The sequence below is a fragment of the Acinonyx jubatus genome, chromosome A1, assembly GCF_027475565.1.
Source record: "Acinonyx jubatus isolate Ajub_Pintada_27869175 chromosome A1, VMU_Ajub_asm_v1.0, whole genome shotgun sequence".
Lineage (NCBI taxonomy): Eukaryota > Metazoa > Chordata > Mammalia > Carnivora > Felidae > Acinonyx > Acinonyx jubatus.
This window is the reverse complement of record NC_069380.1, coordinates 108193671-108212042: the sequence shown is the minus strand read 5'-3', so window position 1 is coordinate 108212042 and position 18372 is coordinate 108193671. Positions and strand designations below refer to the sequence as shown.

The following is an 18372-nucleotide window of genomic DNA, read 5'->3' as shown; positions in this document are numbered from 1 at the left end:
AAGAGTCTAAATGATGTTCCTGGCCAACCTTTACCAAAGTTTTTGTTTTCTCCCCCAACCCAACACCAAGGAAGCAATTACTGCTAATTTTTATAAGTTAGAGTATCTATAGGAAATCTACTTTGTTTAGAAAATAATTTTCAAAGCATTTTCAATACAAAGGGACATGTTACAAACTCTGTATTTTCTTATTCATAATAACCACTGAAAACCACCAAAGCAAGTAGGAATACTGGTTATAGATTACAAAGTTGTCATTTTTGCAGACTATGATTAAGATAATAATCTGCATATGCCTTAAATTGGTATCAGCTGGGCTGACAAAAAATACATATACACAGGATTGTCTTCAAGCAAAAATAGAAAACTATTTATGAAAATACTTTATATAATGTGAGCACCCTTTTCTAGAATTTTAAGATTTTTTAAAGAAAATCAGGGGTCTGGAATTTTTATCCCATATAATCTGCTTCTAATCTAAAAAGAGTAAGCTCAAGCATCCATGACATCTTGGTTATAAACCTATGTGCAGTGAAAGGACCCAGCCTTGTTCCCCAAGGATGAAGGTCCAATTTTCCTGATTCCTTAAAGCTTTACTCCTCTGATTTGCTCTGTGCTCCCTATCCAACAACACAGGCTGTCCTCTCAGAGCCTCATCTAGAGCCAGATGGCCTGACCCAGCAGCTGAGTCTAGGCAGTGCGGGGAGAAGGGATGCAGGGGCAGCTCTGGGTGTCAAGGCCTCTGGTCTAACAGACGCTTCTCTTAACATTGTTCTAAAGTAATCTCTACATCCAACATGGGGCTCAAACCCCAAGATCAAAAGTCAGATGCTTTTCTGACTGAGCCAGCCAGGTGCTCCTGGCAAGAACCCTTCTTTTAGAGGGTCTGCAGGTCCAAAGGCTAGGTGGGAGCAGGGACGCAGTCCTGTGATGGGGCTGCTTTTCAATGAGACTTAGTTATTTTAATGCCTCATGTGGCTCAACCTGGGATGTGGTTTGGTGAACGCCCCTCCTCCACTTCTGACTGCTCTGAAATCAGGATGCATTCTTGCAGTTAAAACTGCATTCTTTCTTTCTTGGTGGCACATAAAACAGAGGTATGTCTGACAATTGATAACACAAGTAACTTTATTCTCATAAGGAGAGTTATGAAGCAATGAATGGTTCTCCGTTAAGCTGATCACGTGAGGACTTCTCAGACCCTTCTCCTGAAAGATTATCTAATGTTGCAGGAAATGCTCGTTAAAACTGGAAGAGGGTAATGGGTAGCTGAGTCTGGCTAACTTTATGTGGCAACAAGGAGTGCTGTGAGGGTCTTCTCACCATATTCTCCAGCAGCTCTGGGTGCTTTCACTGCACAGACACTAGTTTCTATCAGTTATCTGTGGGCTTCCTAGGGGCTTGAGATACCTGCCTTCTGTCCAGCACTGCATCGTCCTCGCATATCCAAGGCTGTGTCTCCCTTCAGCATCACCACTCGGTAGTTATAATTCCGCCTTTTATCAGAGGCTGATACATTTTCATCGGCATCAGACCGAATTTCTATGTATTCAATATCTGACACAAAAAGAAGATTTCAGAGCAACCTATACTCTGTAGCCTTTTGTCATCTGCAAATATCAAGTAAGCCTAAGAAGCAACGTGACATTACCATTAAAAGTGGCTGAGAGGGTTCATGAGGAAGAAGCAACCCAGATGTCTCAACCCTCAGTCTCTGCTCTGCCTTGCCTAGTTCCCCTATTAAAAGAATTTCCTCCTGCTGGTTTTCTTCTTATCACATTTCAGCTTATCCCTATCTACACTTCAACAGAATCTATTAGGTCATCAGTTAAATATAATATGTACCATAGCCAAATATGTAAGTCTCGTCAGGGTTTGGAATAGAAAACTTTGCATTTTCTTTCCTTGTTACAAGATATTGTCAAGATAAGAATTCTTAGAAAATCTGTTAAGAGATGTTCACAAAGGGGTCCAGGAGGTAATACTGGCATGATGAGAGATAATATGTGCAAAAACCCAGGGACGGGGCTTTGGAAAAGATCCGTGATAAACCATGTAAATTACCTTGTCCACGATAGGTACTTCGCCAAAGGTCACGAATAATTTTGTTGATTTCTTCCATTTTCATACTGTGAAATTTCATGATTGCTCTAGAAAAAGAAGCCACTGATACTTAAAAGAAAAAATAGTATAATGATAACACTAATTACATGTAATAGTATATATTAAAAGTATATGAATACATAATGTATATACTATAAGTATCATAATAATCTCCTGAAATAACGAATTACTTCCAATGATAAAAGAATACAGTAAGAGCGAGAAAAAATAAACAGAACAAAAACACTGCTGCTTAGTTACAAATCAATACAGCCAGGGATGTGCCCAGTGCTCCAGAGTCCTTACCTTTTTCCATTTTCACTCTCTCTGACAGGACAAATACTCTCAAATATTGACATTCTGTGAAAATTTCAGAAATTTTGGTAGACTTTTTCTTGGGCTTACTGGAAGGATTATAGCCACTGTAGCCTACCAGTTACAGGAAGACCTGCTGACTAAATGGATGGCAGGGAGTTAAAGACAGCAGGCGAGTTGTACAGGGGTCCCCTAGTCTTTGGGGACATATACGCAAGTCTGGAACTGCTGCCGTTTTTCTCTTGTGTTACTCTTCAGGTTTTGCAGAAAGTGAGCCTCTTAAGGTGCTTTAATGCCTCAGATCTGTGAGAATTTTACCAGCCAGAAAGTATGGTTCAGAGAGAGCGACTTAGAGGCTTAAACTGAGGTGAACCTCAAAACTTTTATTTTCCCTTCCTAGTTGAGGATTAAGAAATTCTAACGCCAAATATGTGCATTCATTTCCATTTGGCCTGTCAGGCTCCCCACCCCCACCCCACAACACTTAAAAAACTAGTACTTTCTAAATACTAAAAAGAGGCAAAGCAATGTTTGTAGAAAGAAAAGTAGACTGTTAATAACTAACTTTGTTCTTACTATAGTCACCTTTCACCAAAAATCCCTCAGGTTCTTTGGAAAAGGTTTTATGAACTAATAAATGTTGCATCAGTGACAAAAAGGCAAACATCATGGCCATGACCATACAGAGGATGTGAGGCGGACTTACTTCCATTTGCAAGCCTCTTATCTGATATATACAAAAAAAGAAACTGAACGTAATGCTACTACCTCTGCAGAATCATTTCATGATCTTTGGTTCACCAGCAAGAGAGAGAGAAATGACTCAGCATAAACACATTTTAAATATCAGATGAAGGATTTTGAAGTAATAAAGACTGGAAAAAACCATATTGTGCTTGTTGATGAGAATGTAGCACGTCTCCATTTTCTACTTTATACATCTGTCTCGGCCTGACATTTTACACTCCTTTCAAAAGGACTGAGCAAAACCTAAGTATTTGTCAAACAAACAATAAAACCCCTCGAGAATGTTCTTGGAACCAATCATGTAATCCATAGCTCTTTACACATTACAATCCTGATTTTTCATATAAATTTTTAAAAAGGTCATTTTTCCATTCAACCGAAAGATCTTTCATAACCTTAGTCAGCTTTCCCAAGGTGGAGAGCCAGCTCCAGGTGGGGCAGGGGTGTCCAAGGTGCACACAGCCTCCGCCATGGACTCCTTGTACGACAGAGGTGGCGCATCCTGGCCTGTGTAGGGTCCGCTAAGAAACAGCACTGCAAGCAGCTCAAGTCCTGAGGGAAATCTAGACTCACCAAGGGGTGTATCACACCAAGTTGATGCCTACTGCTGTTGACTAGGCCATCATTAGCTTAGCTTTGTATCATCTCTCTCCAGTATGAAGTTTATAGCCCCACTGTGCAATAGCAGGGGATGATTAAGGTAAACGACATTCAACCCACTTGACGGATAACAGTGATATTAGTGGTTACTACTAAAGAACATTTACCTTATGTGAAGCAAAATTATGGTAAACGGGCTCCCCAGGTGGCTCAGTTAAGGGTCCAACCTCAGCTCAGGTCATGCTCTCATGGCTCATGAGTTTGAGCCCCACGTTGGGCTCTGTGCTGACAACTCAGAGCCTGGAGCCTGGTTCAGATTCTGTGTCTCCCTCTCTCTCTGCCCTTCCCCCACCCCCTCAAAAATAAACATTAAAAAAGAAATAAAAAAAATTATGGTAAACAATCATAGGTCATTTAATCCTTACAAAAATACTGGGAGTTAGCTTTGGTTATCTCTGTTTTACCATTAAGAAAACTGATACTGTAATAATAAATTTTCTGAAACAGAAATTGATCCCACTTACAACAGCATCAAAACCAATAAAGTCATTAGGAATAAATCTAACCAAGGAGATGAAAGATCTCTACTCTGAAAACTCTAAGACACTGATAAAAGAAATAGAAGAAGACACAAATAAATGGAAAAATATTCCATGTTCACTGATTGGAAGAATCAGTATTGTTAAAATACCAACACTACCAAAAGCCATCTATAAATTGAGCATAATCCCTATCAAAATTTCAATGGAATATTTTACAAAAATAGAGAAAACACTCCTAAAATTTATATAGACCCACAGAAGACTCTTGAATAGCCAAAGAAATCCTGGAAAGATGAACAAAAAGCAAGAGGCGTCACACTTTGATTTCAAGCTACAGTCTTCAAAACATTATCGCCATAAAAATAGACAAACAGATCAAAAGAACAGAATCCTGAGCCCAGAAACAAACCCAAGCATAAACACTCAACTAAAATTTGCCAAGGGAGCCAAGAATACTCAATGGAGAAGGCAAGTCTCTTCCAATAGTGCTGGGATCACTGGGTATTAACATGGAAAAGAATGAAACTGGACTCCTGTGTTACACCACTCAAAAACTGATTCAAGGGGCGCCAGGGGACTCAGTTGGTTAAGCTTCCAACTTAGGCTCAGGTCATGATCTCATGGTTCGTGAGTTTGAGCCCCCTGTCAGGCTCTGTGCTGACAGCTCAGAGCCTGAAGCCTGCTTCAAATCTTGTGTTTCCCTCTCTCTGCTCCTCCCCCAACTGCTCGCTCGCTCTCTCTCAAAAATAAATTAAAAAATTAAAAAACAATTAACTTTTCAAAATGGAGTAAAGATTTTCATTTAAGGATAAGACCTAAATGAAACTCCTAGAGGAAAACATAGGAAGTGAGTTCTTTGATGTGATGTTTTGGAAATTATAGAATGGCTAAAGAAATCATCAATAAAATGAAAAGACAACCTACAAAATGGGCAAAATACTGGCAAACCCTGTATCTGATAGGGGTTAATATCCAAAATCCATACAGAACTCCTATAATTCAACAGCAAAAAAAGAAAAAAAAAAAAAAAAAAGGTGACCCTTGAACAACACAGAGGTTAGGGGCGCCAAACTGCCACACAAAATCCATGGATAACTTTTGACCCCCCTCCTCCCAAAACCCAACCACTAATAGCTTATTGTTGACCAGAAGAGGCCTTACCCATAACACAAACAGCCAATTAAATGCTAGCATGGATTTGGAGAAAAAGGAACCCTTGTCCACTGATGGTAGGACTATAAGCAGGTGCAGCCATTATGGTAAACATTATGAAGGTTCCTAAAAAAATTAAAAATACAATTTCCATAGGATCTAGCAATGTCCACATCCACAGGAGATGAAAACACTATGTCAAAGAAATTATCTGCATCCCCATGTTCAAAGCAACATGTTTTTAATATGAAATTTATTGTCAAATTAGTTTCCATACAACACCCAGTGCTCATCCTAAAAGATGCCTTCTTCAATGCCCATCACCTACCCTCCCCTCCCTCCCACCCCCCATCAACCCTCAGTTTGTTCTCAGTTTTTAATAGTCTCTTATGCAAAGCAACATTTTTTAAAGTAATGTTTATTTTGAGATAGGGAGAAGGTGTGCAGGTGCTCACGAACAGGGGAGGAACAGAGAGAGAAGAGAGAGAGAATCCCAAATAGGCTCCACGCTGCCAGCACAGAGCCTGATGCAGAGCTGGATCTCACATATATGAAATCATGACCTGAGCTGAAATCAAGCTGGATACTTAACCAAATGAGCCACCCAGGCACCCCCACAGCATTATTTACAATAGCCATGACACAGAAACAACCTATGTGCCTGTGGATGGATGGATGGATGAAGATGTGTGGTGTATATTATATATATTCAATGGATTATTACTCAGCCATTAAAAAAATAAGGAAATCCTACCACTTAGGACATATGGATGGTCCTTGAAGATATGCTAAATAAAATTAAGTCAGAGAAAGAGAACACTATATGATCTCACTTATATGTGGGATCTACACAAAAACACCAAATTCACAGAAAAAGGGATCAGATTTGTGGTCACCAGATGTGAAAAGTGGGAGGAGGGAGAGTTGGGAGGAAGATGGTCAAAAGATACAAATTTCCTTGGGGTGTCTGGGTGGCTCAGTTGGTTAAGCATCCAACTCTTGATTTTGGCTCAGGTCATCATCTCACAGTTGTGAGATCAAGTCCCTTGTCAGGTCCTGCTGGGGGTGGAGCCCACTAGAGATTCTCTCTCTCCCTGTGCCCCTCCCCTGCTAGGCATGCTCTCTTAAAAAAAAAAAAAAAAAGTACAAATTTCCAGTTATAGGTAAGTACTAAGTATGAAAGGTACACCATGATGACCACAACTAACACTACCATATGATACAGAAGACAGATGTTAAGGAAGGAGATCCAAACAGTTGTCATCACAAGAAGAATTTTCTCCCCCTTTCTTTTTATTGTACCTGTATGAGACAATGGATGTTAGCTAAACCCACTGTGGTAAACATTTCACAGTATTATGTAAATCAAACCATCAGGGTGTACATCTTAAACTTACACAGTGATGTATGCCAATTATTTCTTGGTAACACTAAAAAAACCCTGAGGTTTGATGAAATTAGTAACTTGGTCCCAATTAGAGAAAATTGGTTAGGATGTTAACAGCCCTTGAATATCATAATTAAAATTATAAAAGCAGTCAAAATGCCATCTTTAAAGCCACCAGGCTCAGATAGTTTTATGAGTAAATGTTAGCTCCCAAGTATATAAAGTATTACACACCAAGGAAAGATTGAAGAAAAAAGAAGAAAAAAAGTACAGGCCTATTTTGCTTATGAATACAGATATAAACATTCTACATAAAGTCAAATTTAGTAGTAAAGTATTAAAAAGACCAAGTAGTATCATGGTATCAGTGGTATCATGACCAAGTAGCATTTATCCCAAGTAAGACTTGTACAACAGGAAAAATCATTTAAAATAAGTCATGGCAGGGCACGTGGGTGGCTCAGTCTGTTGAGCATCTGACTTCGGTTCAGGTCACGATCTCATGGCTCTTGCTGTCAGCGCAGAGACTGCTTCAGATTCTCTGTCCCCCTCTCTTTGCCCCTCCCCCGCTTGCTCTCTATCAAAAATAAACATTTAAAATATATATAAAGGAGTACTTCCAAAGAACAACAAAAAGATGCCTCTTATGGCTACTCTCCAATAATGTCCTAGAGATCCCTAGCAATTCAGTAAGACAATAAAAAGAAATGCATAAATGAGGGGGGAAAACTTGTTACTGTTTCTGTGGGTGATATAACTGTGCACTTAGAAAATCTAAAAAATGAGGGGTGGCTGGGTGGCTCAGTTTGTTAAGTATCTAACTCTTGATTTCAGCTCAGGTCATGCATGATCTCCTGGTTTGTGAATTTGAGCCCAGAGTTGGGCTCTACACTGACAGTACTGAGCCTGCTTGGGATTTTCTTTTCCTTTCTGCCCCTCCTGTGCTTGCACCCTTTCTCTCTCAAAATAAACTTAAAAAAAAAAAAAAAAAAGGGAAAATCTAAAAAATCAACTGAAAAACTACTAAGACTAACAAGGTGGTCAGAAATAAACATAAAAAAATATTAGTATTATTATGTAGTAAGCAAAATCCAATAGGAAGCATAATAGAAAAGAAGATCCTATTCACAATGGTAAAAACTATGAAATACCTACCAAGAAATCTAACAAAATGATACAGGATCTAGAGGGAAAAGCTATAAAACAGAACAAACCCTACAATAAAACAAGAACTGATTAAGTAGGAGAAACTTACGATGCAGTGCATAATAGATTTAATATTACAAACATGTCCATTCTCAAGTAATCCATTGAACCAAATACAATCCAAATAGAACTCCCAATATGATTAAAAAAAATTAATGAAATATATAAAATGACTCTAAAGTTTGGATCTCAGACATAACGTAAAAGAATAAAATCAAAGTACTGGGACAGGAATCAAGATGAAACAAACCCAAATACATGGAGAACTTTAGTTTATAACTGTTATTTCAAGTCAGTGGGAAAAGTTTCAATAGTAGGGGAAGGAGGGAAAAATTATATCACTATCTTTATTAAACCTCAAAATCCAAATGAATTAAAGGATTAAAAGTTAAATAAAACTATCAGAAGAAAACAGTTTTATAATTTAGAATTGGGAAGGCTTTAAAAAATTGTTTTTAATGTTTCTTTATTTTGAGAAAGAGAGAGAGAGAGAGAGAGACACGCAGGGAGGGACAGAGAGAGAGAGAGAGAGAGAGAGAGAGAGAGAGAAAGAGAGAATCCAAGCAGGCTCCACACTGTCAGCACAGAGCCTGATGTGGGGCTCAAACTCACGAACCATGAGACCATGACCTGAGCTGAAATCAAGAGTCAGCTGCTCAACCAACTGAACCACCCAGGCGCCTGAGATTGGGAATTCTTACCAAGGGAGAAGCTATAAATAAGAAGACTAAAGGTTTGCCTATCTAAAAATTAAATGTCACAAATAATACCATAAAGTTAACGGTAAAATGACAAACTGGGAGTAACTACTTGCAATGTACGTGAAAAGGATTACCATCCAAAATCTATAAAAACGTGGTACAAATCACTATGAAAAACACAACCTAACAGTAATCTGGTAAAGAGATTTATGAACAGGCAATTCTAAGAGAAGAAATACAAATAGCCTACATATGAAATGACATTTAACCTCAATAGTAAATAAGGAAATGTAAACTCAAGTGAGAATGTTTTTGTACAGTGGATTGGCAGAAAGTAAAAAGGCTGATAATATGAAATGCAGTCATGGAGAAATGGGCACTTTCACACACTACTAGTAGAAACATAAATTTTGTGTTTTTCAAAGGTGATTTGGCACTAACAAGTTAAAAATGCATATATACTCTCTGTCCCATTAACCCTGTTTCTAAGAAGCTATCTTTCTGGTACATCTGCCCAAGTGTGCAAAGACATACACTATAGCATTATCTGTAGTATCAAACATTTAAAAGCTTCCTTATATGTCCAGATCAAGTAGGTAACATCCATTTTATAGAGTATTATGCAGCCATTAAAAATAACAAGGTACTTATATATCTGAATATAAAAGATTTTCATCACGTTAAGTGACGTAAAAGAAAAATACCTACAGTGTGATCTATACACAGTAATAGATCTATACACAGTATAGATCTATATACAGTAATAGATCTATACACAAAGATCTATTTCTGTGTATGTAACATGCAAAAAGCCCTGTGAGGGAAATGAAAATATGTCACCAGAGTAATAATACTTAAGTACTCAATAAATGTCAGTCACTGTCATGGAAATGTCAAGTCCAATGTGAAGCTTGTTCTGTGATTTACATAGTAATGGAGAACAGGAAAGCATAAGTATCTATAATATAAGGCTAAATGGTACAAGCGATACAAATATGGAATATAAAGGAACAAAAAATTACACTGTTTGGGAAGCACTTCAACAAGGTAACATTCCTAGAGGAGAAAAAGCACAGGAAAATGTGAGATATCTTAAGGGAATAAACTCGTTCAGTTTGGTTAGAATACAGTGGGTAGTAAGACATGAAATGGGAAAGACCAGATGTGGAAAGTCTTTCCTAAAATTAGAAGCAAACAGGGACCACTACCTTTAGAAAAATAAACCTGGTAGAAATACAACAGGAGTAGGAAGGAATAAAGGGTGGAAGCTACCACAGTAATACAGGTAAGAGTTAGGGAGGGTCTGACTGAGTAGGTAGGCATGGACTGTGGAAGAAAAGCAGTTCTGAGACAGGGCAGGACCCTGTGGAAGATGACAGACACAAACCCAAAGATTAACCTCACATGCCGTGTAGCCTCTGGACTTTATAGGTAATGAACATTTAAGAATGATCTTGAAAATCCATGACCTATAGGAAACTATTATTCTGCTTAGGCAAAGATACATATTTCACGGGCCGGAAACTGTTGTAGGTAAATGGTCATCTGAGTAGTTACATCAGTCTCACCATGTGCCTGGAATGTGGACATCACTCAGTTACATTTATACTCACTCTTGTGAATTAGTATGTCTTGTGAAACATACTTTATTTTTTAAAAATGTATGAGAGAGAGCGCCTGCATGCAAATGGGAGAAGGGCAAATAAAGAGAGAAAGAGAGAATCCCCAGCTGACTCCACGTAAAAGCACAGAACTTGCGCCAGAGCTCAGATCTCACAAACTGTGAGATCTTGACCTGAGCCTAAATTAAGAGATGCTTAAATGAGCCACCCAGATGCTCCAAGAAAGACTTGTTTATAAATTATTTAATCTTATATTTAAATACTCCTAAACATGTAAGAGATTTCCTTAAAATTTTCAGTAATAATCAGTTGCATTTTATGAGGACAAATTATGGCTTTAGTGGTATTTATATTCTGATGATCTATAAAAGTCTTAAAATGTGATGCTCACAAATGACAAAGGTTTAACCTATTTCTATTTGAAAGGGGGCACTATGAGGCCAGGAAGACAAAAAGACATGTGACAGTGAAACTACGCAGCATGATACTGTAGTGGCAGATCTATGTCCAAACTCATAGAATGTACAACACTAAGAATGAATCCTAATGTAAACTACACATTTTGACTGATTATGATGTGTCAGTGTAATACCACTCTGGTGAGGAATGGTGACAGCGGGGGAGGCTATAGTTGTGGCGTGAGAACGGCGGGAGAATGATGGTTTGTATATGACAAATCTCAGTACTTTCTGTTCAGTTTTGCTGTGGACCTAAAACTGCTCTAAAATAGTCTATTTGAAAAAAGACAGACAGACAGACAGATAGAGAGACAAAGATATCTGTGCCAACATAGCATGTGGGCTGTTTCCATCCATGTCCCTCTTCCTTCTTCACACAGGCGCATCTTTTAAATGCCAGGTGGTCTATATGGTCCTCTGGCACCTTTTTGCACCATGGCTTCTGCCCCACTAATTAGGTAATCCTCCTTTCGGTTGTAAGTTGTTCAACTCTCCCACACTTGCCTCTTGCTCTTGGACCTTTAATAAGAAGCTTCTGTAAGCATCTGAGTTACTGTCCTCCTAAGTCTATGTGGGTTCCAGTTTGAAGTCACAAGTGAAGTTATTAGGCCTCCCCAGAACACTAAGGGAGTCCACTTACTGCTGCTCTGACGCCACTTTTTAAATCATTTCAGGACTCAGCTATTAGCAGAGAACACCTGAAAAGCACCTGAACCTGAATTAGCACTAGAACACCTGAAAAGCAGACATTCGAGAACAGGTATCTGAGGGGTTGGAAAAATATCACCAACAGACGAAAACTTCACCTGTCAGGAAAAGACCTTTCTAGTTCTTACTTCTTTCATTATTTAAACCATAACCAGAGTGAAAGATACCAAAAAAGAAAAACTACCATTCTGCAAAATGTGAAGTGATGCTCAAAACCTGAAGTGTGCATAAAATGGCAGAGGGAACTGGATATCCCCCCCGGTCTCGGCTATTTCACTGAATAAAACATTAACTAAGAGGGCCAAATACATACATGCCTTACTAATAGAAAAAAATCAGTTCAGGAGTATGGTAAAAACTACTAACTTCATGAAAATTAACCAACTTAGATTAGAAAAAAGCAGTAAAAAGATTATACCTTCAAAACCCATTTTCCAACATTATCCTCATCCTTGTATTTAAAATTGTACCAGATTTTGAAATATATAAATTGCTAAAATAACTGGCTAGGCCCATTGCTATTGATGGTTACACTGGATACTCTTCCCTACTGCCCTAGTACTTATCACTGTCAGAACTTCCTGTCTTCCTACATTTAGGTCAGCGGAAGTGCTCTTGTAGAAAGGAATGATATCATGGGTGTCACGTTCTACTGAGTATCATGTTCTGAACTAACAGTGATTTTCACTACTTAGCAAAACTCAAAATCTGTCATTTACCAAACTGAAGTTGTAAAGTTTAAAAGAAAAATGACTTCTTTTTTCTAAATGAAACCCTTAAAGACTATTAAATTAAATCCTAAAACCCTTAAAACTACTGAACTAATTGCCTTTAGCCAGACTCCTAAATATCAGCTTTTAAAATTCAGGCAGTGGTTCAACCACACTGAAAGATAAACATTTAGTTAAAAAAAAAAAAAACTGCAGTGAGTGAGAAATACTACCAGCTATCTTTTGGTTTTGTAATCTACCTGCTTGATGCTAGAGAGACTACTGGTGTGAAATTGCACAGTGCTCACAGTGAGGACGAGAATGGTGGCCATGAGGCGAGCACTGGATCAAGCCCTCTTGTAAGCTCTCCTTGAGTACAGGGAGCCAGGCTCTAAACAGACTCACATAGTTGGCTGCCTTGGCTGCAAAACTATAAAAGCTACACGTTTTCATTGAGTTTTAGAAGTGTGACTTAATATGCAACATTCTACATTTGGGGAAAAACGACAGTGGAAAGTTTGGGGCATAGGATAGATTACTGCACTTTTAAGTGATACATTCCAAAAATCATTTAATTTTAATTGATATCTTCTTTTAAAGGGGTAAGGGATAATATATTCTAAATGATGTAGTTTTCCCCCTTCTCATCTAGTAGAAGTGTCTCTGACCACTGGCAATGCTTATAATCAGTGATGTTTTTAGATGATTACTAATAACAGATGGTAATCGGCTTTTCTTGAAAATGCACTGCTAATTTCCTGTGTTACCTTAAATAGACAGTCGAATGCAACAATACACGGATTGCATGCTTCATTCTAAGAGGTGAAACAATGAGGGAAATTTTGGACCTTTCTAGGTGAGAAGGCAAATTTAAGGCTCACAGTATAAACTTTAAGAAGGCCACTGTTTGCAAGCACAAGCCCACAGAGACTCAATTTGGGGGAAATCTGTACCAGTTTTCTTCTCATTTAGAAGAATCCAACTGATTACCAGATAACAGAACTCAGTAAACAGCCTGGCTTTGTTCCTTAGGCAAGCCTAAATTGCTGGAAAGCACCTCTGCACCTCCCCGCCCCCACAAGCTCCTCCTGACTGGCCCCATCAAGCCCCCTCACACTGTTCTGTGTGATGGCTGTGGCACTGAGGCACTTTTCTCTACTAAAGTGCCCTTTGTTCATTATTCAAGGCCAAGGTCAAATACAGACTGTGGAGCACCTACCATGGCCTCCACTACTGGACCATTAGCAGTTTGCAGGAGGCATAGGGTATGTTATTCCCGTCTTCCCCAGAGCTCAACAAGAAAATACTAACAGGGATTTTTGAATAAACATGTGCCTTAATTTAGGGAATTCCTGTTCTTCCTGCTGCCAATGCCTCTTAGGGTATGCAGGGATTGCTTGATGGGTCCTAGGTCTAGTTTTCTATTCAGTTAACATATATGAAACCCTAAGTCTGGAAGTCAGTGTAATTAGACAGAGTTACCTTGCGGTAGAATACATGCAAGTAAAATTTAAAAGACCAGCCTACCTAATTTGGCCCCTCAGTCGCCTCTACCTATCACCCCACTTTCCGGCCCCCCTTCAAAGAACGTTTTGTAAGAATTATCTATACTCACTGTCTCTACTTTTTTTTTTTTTTAATTTTTTTTTTTTTAACGTTTATTTTTGAGGCAGAGAGAGACAGAGCATGAACGGGGAAGGGGCAGAGAGAGAGGGAGACACAGAATCGGAAGCAGGCTCCAGGCTCTGAGCCATCAGCCCAGAGCCTGAGGCGGGGCTCGAACTCACGGACCGCGAGATCGTGACCTGAGCCGAAGTCGGACGCTAAACCGACTGAGCCACCCAGGCGCCCCTCTGTCTCTACTTCTTAACCCCACTCTCTCCTCATCCAACTCCAAAGCTTCAGTTCAAACCATGCCACTAAGATTGCTCCTCAAAATCATTAACACCGCCATTTGTCAAAATGAGGGGTCACCTGTGAGTGCTCATCTCATCTGATCTCTCAATAACACTAGATTTTTGAAATACTTTCTTTACTTGGTTTTTAAGATACCATGCCTTTTATTTTTTATTTTATTTTAGAAAGAACGAACACGAGTAGGGGAAAGGGGCAGAAAGAGAGGGAGAGAGAGAATTTTAAGCAGGCTCCATGCCCAGCGCAGAGCCCAAAGCAGGGCTCAATCTTAGGACCTTGGGATCATGACCTGAGCTGAAATCAAGAGTTGGATGCTCAACCGAGTCACCGAGGATACCGTATCTTTAAAAATTTTTCTACTTCATGAGCTACTACTTCATTTGATTTGTAAACATTAGGAGTCTTGGGACCCTTCCCTTCTCTATCTATCTATAGTTCTCTCATGTAATCTGTGTGGCTTTAGATGCTACATATACGCTGATGATTCCCAAATTTATACCTTACTCCTCAAGTCTAGACTCTATACATCCAACTCCTTGATGTGCCTATAGGAACCTCATTCTCAGTTAAGTATCTGACTCTTGATTTTCGCTCAGGTCATGATCTCATTTGTGGAATCAGGTCCCTCCGGCTCTATGCTGACAGTGTGGAGCCTGCGTGGGATTCTCCCTTTCCTTTTTCTCTGCCCCTCCCCCGCTTGCTCTTTCTTTTAAAATAAATGAATAAACTTAAAAAAAAAAAAGTGTCTAAAAAGCCTCTCGATTTTCCTTTCCAAATCCTGCCCATTTCAAGGAATCAGTTTATTCCACCTTTTGCTTAAGTAAAATTATGTAGGAGCAATCTCTTGATTTTTTTCTTTCCTTTTCCTCCCTTGCATTCAATTCAGAAGCAAGGCAGTCAACTCCATTTCCAAAACAAATCTTGAGTCGATCTGCTTCTCTCCATTTTCACTCCTACCTCCCTAGTCTAGGCCACCACCATCTCTTGGATTAATAGAACAGTCTCCTCCACTAGTCTCATTTCTATTCTTGTCCCCCTACAATACATTCTGCAAATAGCAGCCAGTATAATATCTTCAAACTATGGATCAGATTATATTACTTCCCTACTTCAAACCCACCAGGGACTACCTATCATACAGAGAATAAATGCAAGGGCACCATAGTCTGGGAACCATCTATCTCTGACCTCATTCCCCTGCTCACTATATTCTAACTATGCTTGCCTTCTTCCTAGTCCTTGAACTCCTCCTGTTCAAACTAGTCTTGGGGCCTATACATCAGATATTCTCTCCACCTGGAAGGCTTGCATCTCAGCTTTTTGCGTATGTTGTTCCCTGTCGTGAGTCAGGCCCCAGCTTAAATGCCACATTCTGTTGCCTTAGAAAGACCTCAAGGAGCCCCTGAATTACACCTATCACTGAAGTTAATTTTGGGTAATCTTGGACTCTCTTCTCAACCTTGATAAATACTTGATCTTTACAGGTAGATTAAGGCTAACAGTATTCAATTAACATTAAACGTCCCTTCTGTTTAGCTCCCACCCTTGAAAAATTTGGTCTCAAAGAATGTTTAAATAGAAAGAGAAACCTGCATGTTCTTAAAGTTCCACAGTACCAGTAAAGAATAGACAGTATAAGAATTTATATAGAGGCATCTGGGTGGCTTAGCTGGGTGAGTGTCTGACTCTTGATTTTGGGTCAGTTCATGGTCTCACAGTTGTGGGACTAAACCCTGCATATGTTTGGGATTCTTTCTCTCCTCTCCACCCTTTCCCCCTAGTGCATGTACTTGTGCTCGCTCTCTCTCTTCCCTCAAAATAAACTTTAAAACCTTAAAATCATTAAAAAAAATAATTTATATTAAAGAATGGAAGATGACAAAGAAAGCTGCCTTAAATGGCCTCTTAGTTTTCCTTATAACTCTGACTCTATACTATTATAACTGAGGTAAAAAAAAATATCCATTTTATAGATAAGGAAACTGAACCCCAGGACACTTAAATAATTTGCTAAATGTCAAACGTCAGAATATGAATTAAAGTAGTATCCATAGAAAATACTTTTAACCATCTATTACAAATTTTTTAGGCTTTAAAAAGGAAGAATTTGCCAACTTTTACAAAAACATTTTCCGCTTTGTAAGATTTTTATTTTTTCAAGACAACCAATTTAAGTTACCCTACTCTATAAAAGAGGTTTTTAATGATAAAAATCTCTTAGGATTCTTGTCTCTTGAAATAAACTTGCCTTACTAGGAGCAAGTCTCCTATTTCTTAGTGCTTAGAAAATGTTTGACAAGTTTACTGGGCATCTGCAGCATCTGTTGCTTAAGAACTAAAAAAGTAAAAAGCTTCCTAAAGGCATAAATATAGGAGGTAGCTGAAAAGACTAAAAAGAATCTGAAAGGCAAAAGGGGGAGGGGGGAGAAGACAATGTGTGTACATACAGTCTGCTGGGCAAGGATTTTTAATGTCTTGCTAGAGTTCTTGTTTCAAAACCTAGCATTTTGGGGTGCCAGGGTGGCTCAATTAAGTGTTTGATTTTGGCTCAGGTCATGACCTCACAGTTTGGGAGTTTGAGCCCCATATCAGGATCTCTGCTGTCAGCACAGAGCCTGCTTTGGATCATACCTCTCACTCTCTCTCTGCCCCTCCTCTGCTGACACTCTCCCAAATAAAAACCATTAAAAACAAAAACAAAAATGAATAAACTGGAAAAAAAAATCTTAAATTTCAACACTTTAAATTACTGGGTCTAAAAACTAGGGGAGTTTCTGGGGCACCGGGGTGGTTCAGTGGGTTAAGTGTCCAACTTTGGCTCAGGTCATGTGATGATCTCAAGGGTTTGTGAGTTTGAGCCCCGTGTGGGGCTCTGTGCTGACAGCTCAGAGCCTGGAGCCTGCTTTGGATTCTGTGTCTCCCTCTCTCTCTGCTCCTCCCCCACTTGTTCTCTCTCTCCCTCTCTCTCTCAAAAATAAATTTAAAAACTTAAAAAAAAAATAAAATAAAACTAGGGGAGTTTTCAAGATTCACAAAGGTTAAAAAACAAGAGTTCCCGCTTGGTGCATGCATACATTTCCATGAGCCTTTCTGGACCCAGGAAGCTGTGTAATGTTAACCTATTCACTCACGATGAAAGAGAACAAAAGATGTATCCCTAGAATAACCAATAGCCCCACTAAGAGTTTTTGGAACTCTAACTTCATTCAACAAAAGTCTTAGTAGTATTCATTTCTAAAAAATGAATTAAAAAAAAATGACCAACAGAATTGGCTGATTCCCAGTTTTCACAGTAAAAGGATCTAACTTGTCTTAAAATATTATGAGCTTCCCCAAACTTGTATCATCCCAGGTTATGGCTAGGTGATTCTGGGGCCACCTTTATTTTCATCATTAACTAAAATATCCTCATACTAAAAGCAAGGTCTTCCTGCCTTCCTGAGTCCTGTAATCTGAATGCCACTGCTGAGGCCGGTCTGCTGACTATGTACTTTCTGACCAGAAGAAAACTTAGAAGAGATCCTTCTGTATAGTTCTCTTACCACTGAGGAAGATATTTTCCTTTTCAGAAAACAACAAAATCTGAGGTAACTGATACTTCTGCTACAAATGCCTAGAAACAAGATCAAATTTTTAACAATAAGTAGTTTATATTCATAGTTGAGTTCATAAGAAATAAAGGGAAATCCTTATGTGATGGAGACAAAGAAGAAAATGAAAACCAGAATAATCATCTGATACTGCAGCTAAACTTTATTATTATTTTCATAACCTTAGGATTGGGTACTATCAACCAGAAGATGAGACACAGGCCCAAGTGAGGCACAAAGTTAGAAGTGATTCCCAGCTTAAAGGCTGAGACTCTCTTTTTCTTTTTGAGAGAGAGAGGCAGAGGAAGATGGAGAGAGAATCCCAAGCAGGCTCCACCCTCAGTGTGGAGCCCAATGCAGGGCTCCATCCCACTACCATGAGATCATGACCTGAGCCAAAATCAAGAGTCATAGCAGGATGGGTTTAAGGTTCAGTATTTTACTACCAGTGTAGTTCAATAACTCCCAAATTGAGAAATTAACATAAAAACTGGACCGAGGTTAGTGTTATCTCTGGAACTCCTAGCAGATCAAAACCAAAACTGACTCTATGTCTATGTTAATAGGTAGCACAAATAGCAGCTAATTTGTGACCTGGAAAATATTTATGAGGAAGC

General features: G+C 38.9%; 1 protein-coding gene across 2 annotated transcripts in view; it reads right to left on the bottom strand.

Moving 5' to 3' along the window:
- RAD50 (RAD50 double strand break repair protein) overlaps positions 1-18372 on the bottom strand; it is an 87865-nt gene that overhangs the window by 2853 nt on the left and 66640 nt on the right. For both annotated transcript variants that reach the window (XM_015067392.3, XM_027076728.2), the window contains 2 exons: positions 2065-2150; positions 1415-1557 (listed from right to left, as the gene is read on the bottom strand). In XM_015067392.3, the coding sequence (XP_014922878.3) occupies positions 1415-1557; positions 2065-2150 (229 nt within the window). The remainder of the gene's footprint in view (positions 1-1414; positions 1558-2064; positions 2151-18372) is intronic.